The sequence below is a fragment of the Bidens hawaiensis genome, unplaced genomic scaffold, assembly GCF_021521415.1.
Source record: "Bidens hawaiensis isolate Kalapana, Puna unplaced genomic scaffold, B.hawaiensis_p1.1 tig00002735_1, whole genome shotgun sequence".
Taxonomy (NCBI): Eukaryota; Viridiplantae; Streptophyta; class Magnoliopsida; order Asterales; family Asteraceae; genus Bidens; species Bidens hawaiensis.
In genome coordinates this window covers 269,048-273,344 of record NW_027491147.1, presented here as the reverse complement: position 1 = coordinate 273,344, position 4,297 = coordinate 269,048, and the positions used below count along the sequence as shown (strand labels likewise).

Here is a 4,297-nt window from a genome sequence, read left to right as displayed (position 1 = left end):
TGTTGTAATACGTTATGACACGCTAGGAAATGCATGGTTGCTTGTCGCCACAACTAAGGCAAAAGCAACAACACACAAACAATAACACAAAAAGTTGTTAATTAAACAATAACACAAGATGTTGTTAGTGGATTGTGAAAATTTTCTACAAGGTTGTGTCAAAACACAAAATCAAAATTTTATTCACACCAAAGAATATATATTTTGAAAAGAAAGAGTTTAGAACCAAGTAACTAATGGAATTAGTACCAGGTATTGAACACGAACTCAAAAACCAGACACGTTAATTTGGCTAAGCACCCAAACACGAATGTTATTATTGAGAAACTTCACAAAACTCAATTACCCAATTACACTGTTACAATCTCTAACCCCAAAGCACGGGTGTTTATAATCTAACCTATCACAATTAGACTACAACTAGGATTGCTAAATAATAGGACATAATAATTATACTAATAATTAAATCTAAGCACATTTAATTATCTATAATTATCCACTCCTTAAATCTTGTTACTTAACCTTGCACGTCAAGTAACGGTCTTGAACCGAAATTCCCAACAATCACCCCTGGAATTTCGAACTCGAAACTGACAAGTCTTCAACTCCAAGTAATTCCCGCATCTCCTTGAATTTGATTCTCCCAAGAGCCTTCGTCAAGATATCGGCACATTGCTTAACACCACTAACATGCTCGACACTTACTTCTTCACGATCAACACATTCTCGAATGTAGTGAAACCGAGATTTAATGTGTTTGGTCCTTCCATGGAAAACTGGATTCTTCACGAGAGCTATTGCTGATGTATTATCGATACGTAACACCACTGCTTGAATTTCCTTGTCGAATAACTCACTTATCGAGTCTCTTAGCCAAACCGCCTGACACGCGGCTGCGCTTGCCGCCATGTACTCTGCTTCACACGATGAGAGTGCAACCGTACATTGTTTCTGAGAACACCAAGTAATTGGTGAAGACCCAAGATAAAACACGTGCCCCGTAGTGCTTCTGCCATCGTCTTGGTCAATGTTATGGCTACTATCACTATAACCAAGTAACACGTTTTTCCCACGAGTGTAAGAAATATCAAAACTGAGAGTACCTTGAATATAACAAAGAATTTGCTTTATAAGAGTTGCATGAGATTGCTTCAGGCTTTGCATGTACCGGCTTACGACTCCGAATGAATACGCCAAGTCGGGACGAGTTTGTAAAAGGTACCGGACACACCCGACAATCTTTCGATATCTCGTAGCATCAAAATCTTCTTCGTCTTCAAATTTAGAAACTTTTATACTCGGATCCAATCTCGCTTTTAATTTGCTCCAAGCTGATCCAATATGCGGTTCCGCCTCTCCACAACATCGATTTGTTGAGGTGTATATGGATCGGTTAAATGCCGAATAAAACCCTTGTTTTCAGAGAACCGATTGAAATCACGAGAAGTAAATTCTCCCCCTCGATCGGTTCGAAACGTCTTGATTTTCTCACTATTTTCCGCTTCCACCATGACTTTAAATCGCTTGAAGGTATCAAACGCTTCACTTTTTTCCTTCAACAAAAAATCCACATGAAACGTGAAAAATCATCTATCAAGACGAACATGTACCTATTTTCGGCTATGGTACTAGGAGTAATGGGCCCGCATAAATCTCCATGGATTAGTTCCAACGCTCGGGTTGCTCTAAAAGTCGCCGATTTCGGAAACGGTTTCCTCGTTTGCTTCCTGACTAAGCACGAGTCACAAATTTGATTTTCTTGATCAACATTTGGCATTCCAACAACCATATTATTTTTCACCATTTGTTTCATAGACTCAAAATTTAGGTGTCCTAGTCTCGCGTGCCAAAGCCAATTCTCGTTATCAATATGGGCTTGTAAACACACGGGTTTCCCCGTCTTTAATTTAATCGTATAAAGACGATTCTTGGATCGAGTAACCCGCATCAACAATTTTCCTTGATCATCATACATCAACAAGTAATCTTCTTTCATACGAATATCACAACCACTTTCTGTTGCTTGCCCAATACTAATAATATTACTTTGTAAACTAGGAATATAATAAATGTCGGTCAATAATTGTTGCTCCCCCATTTTATATCGACTAGCAATATCGACCCTTTCCCGCAAATATCAACATAAGACCCATCTCCAAATTTAACTTTGCCACCAACACGCTTATTTAATTCAGAGAAAAAAGATAAATTACCCGTCATATGGTTGCTCGCACCGTTATCCAAATACCACAAGTGTTGTTCGTTCGAACCACCCTCGTAATCTTTTGGTATAGCCTTCTGTTCATTCAAGTACACTTTTTCTTGAACGCACTGCACCATATAGAAGGACGGGTCTTTTTCTTTTGGTTCGGCCAAATTTGTCTGTCTCTCTTTCCTTCGTACCAGACACCTCGAAAAGAAGTGACCAAATTCATCACAACGAAAGCATTGAACTTCCGAGTAATCATTTTTACCCTTTCGTTTATCACCTTCGTTGGACCCTTCTTGTGAACCACGGTTCTGACTCTCACGTCCACCATCACGTCCACTACCACGTCCTCGGTTCGAACCTTTCCCGCGCCCCCTACTCGATTCGCGTGAAAACTGATTCGAACTCGAAGAGGATTCAGAATTATTAAACAAAAGTTTACCTTCTTCAGAACGCAACACGTGTCCTTTGATACGCTCCTCATAAGTCTTTAACCTCCCGACAACATCCTCAAAACCAACTGTTTTAAGGTCTAACACTTGCTCGAGGGATGCTACAACTTGGATAAACCGGCTCGGCAGGCTTGTGAAGAATTTCTGGACTAGCTTCCTTTCTTCATACGGTTGTCCAAGTGTGGTTGCTCTAGAAGAGATCGCGGTTATTCTCGAGGCATACTCGTCAATGGTTTCGGTTTCTTTCATCATCAAACCGTCAAATTCATGTGTTAACGTATGAAGTCTAGCATCCTTCACACGTTCCTCGCCCATATTTCTTGATTTTATGGCATCCCACATCTCTTTTGCCAATTTAAAATTACCGATTTGAAGTATCTGTTCATCGGGAATCGACTGAAACATAAGCGCCTTCGCGATGTTATTTTGCTTCGCATCATTAAAGCCCAGGTCAATCACATACCAAACTCCATGAATCCTAAAAATAACCTCCATATGCATACTCCAAATCGTGTAGTTCGTTTTCGTCAAACGCGGACACTGAAACGATCCGAAGATCGTCTCCTTTTTCGCTTGGTTCGTGTCACCCATCTTGGTTCTACGACTATATGTTTTTGAAAAATCACATGACCTCGATTTATTGGTTCCAACACGTGATTTAGTTTTTATGCGCAACCAAACCACCAAAGTATTCAATTTGAATAAAGATTTATTTAAATACTTTTACAACCAAAACCCTTTAAACAAATTTGACAAAAAGTTAGCACCAAGCCACCAACTTTGGATCAAAGCTCACATGAAAAAGTGAAAGAGCTCAACCTTGAATGTTGTGCCACTTTACAAAACACCACCACAAAACAAGTTCTTTCAACCACCACCTAACACTTGATTTAATTCGTTGAACACCAAATTTCTTTATTTTCTTTTGCAGACCAGATTTAAACAATTCAATCTTCAACCGATCGAACTCTCCAAATCAGAACTCAGGTTATCACTGTTCTGATTACCTGAACGAACCTTCGATAATGCAGGTTTCTGATAACCGGACAAAGTTCCCTCACGTCGCGGGCTTTGATTCCGGTGGCAGGTACACGTTGATTGCAGGCCGCAGATTGCTGGTGATTCCGTTGATTGACTGCTGCTGCTTCCACCTCACGTCACAGGTTTGGATGCCGCTACTGCCGAATCGATTGAACGCCGGTGGGAGTTCCCTCACGTCACAGGCTACTCTCACTGCTCGGAATTTCCCTCACGTTGCGGGTTACTCCGGCTAATGACTGCAGATGCCGAAGAGACTGTCGACCTCAAATCACCGCTGTTCACTGATCGAAACTTCCTCACACCACGATTCCGATCTTTTAACACAGGTCCTCCTCGAACGCTCTGATACCAATTAATGGAATTGGTACCAGGTATTGAACACGAACTCAAAAACCAGACACGTTAATTTGGCTAAGCACCCAAACACGAATGTTATTATTGAGAAACTTCACAAAACTCAATTACCCAATTACACTGTTACAATCTCTAACCCCAAAGCACGGGTATTTATAATCTAACCTATCACAATTAGACTACAACTAGGATTGCTAAATAATATGACATAATAATTATACTAATAATTAAATCTAAGCAC

General features: G+C 40.3%; 1 protein-coding gene across 1 annotated transcript; it reads right to left on the bottom strand.

Moving 5' to 3' along the window:
* Window positions 1-2,076: 2,076 nt before the first annotated feature.
* LOC143620910 (uncharacterized) lies at window positions 2,077-3,252 on the bottom strand. The gene has a single exon (XM_077092484.1). The coding sequence runs from the start codon at window positions 3,250-3,252 to the stop codon at window positions 2,077-2,079; it is 1,176 nt and encodes a 391-aa protein (XP_076948599.1).
* Between the last annotated feature and the right edge of the window lie 1,045 nt (window positions 3,253-4,297).

Coding starts and splice junctions, on each gene's coding strand:
- LOC143620910 (XM_077092484.1), bottom strand. CDS start 3,252: ATGGGTGACACGAACCAAGCGAAAAAGGAGACGATCTTCGGATCGTTT.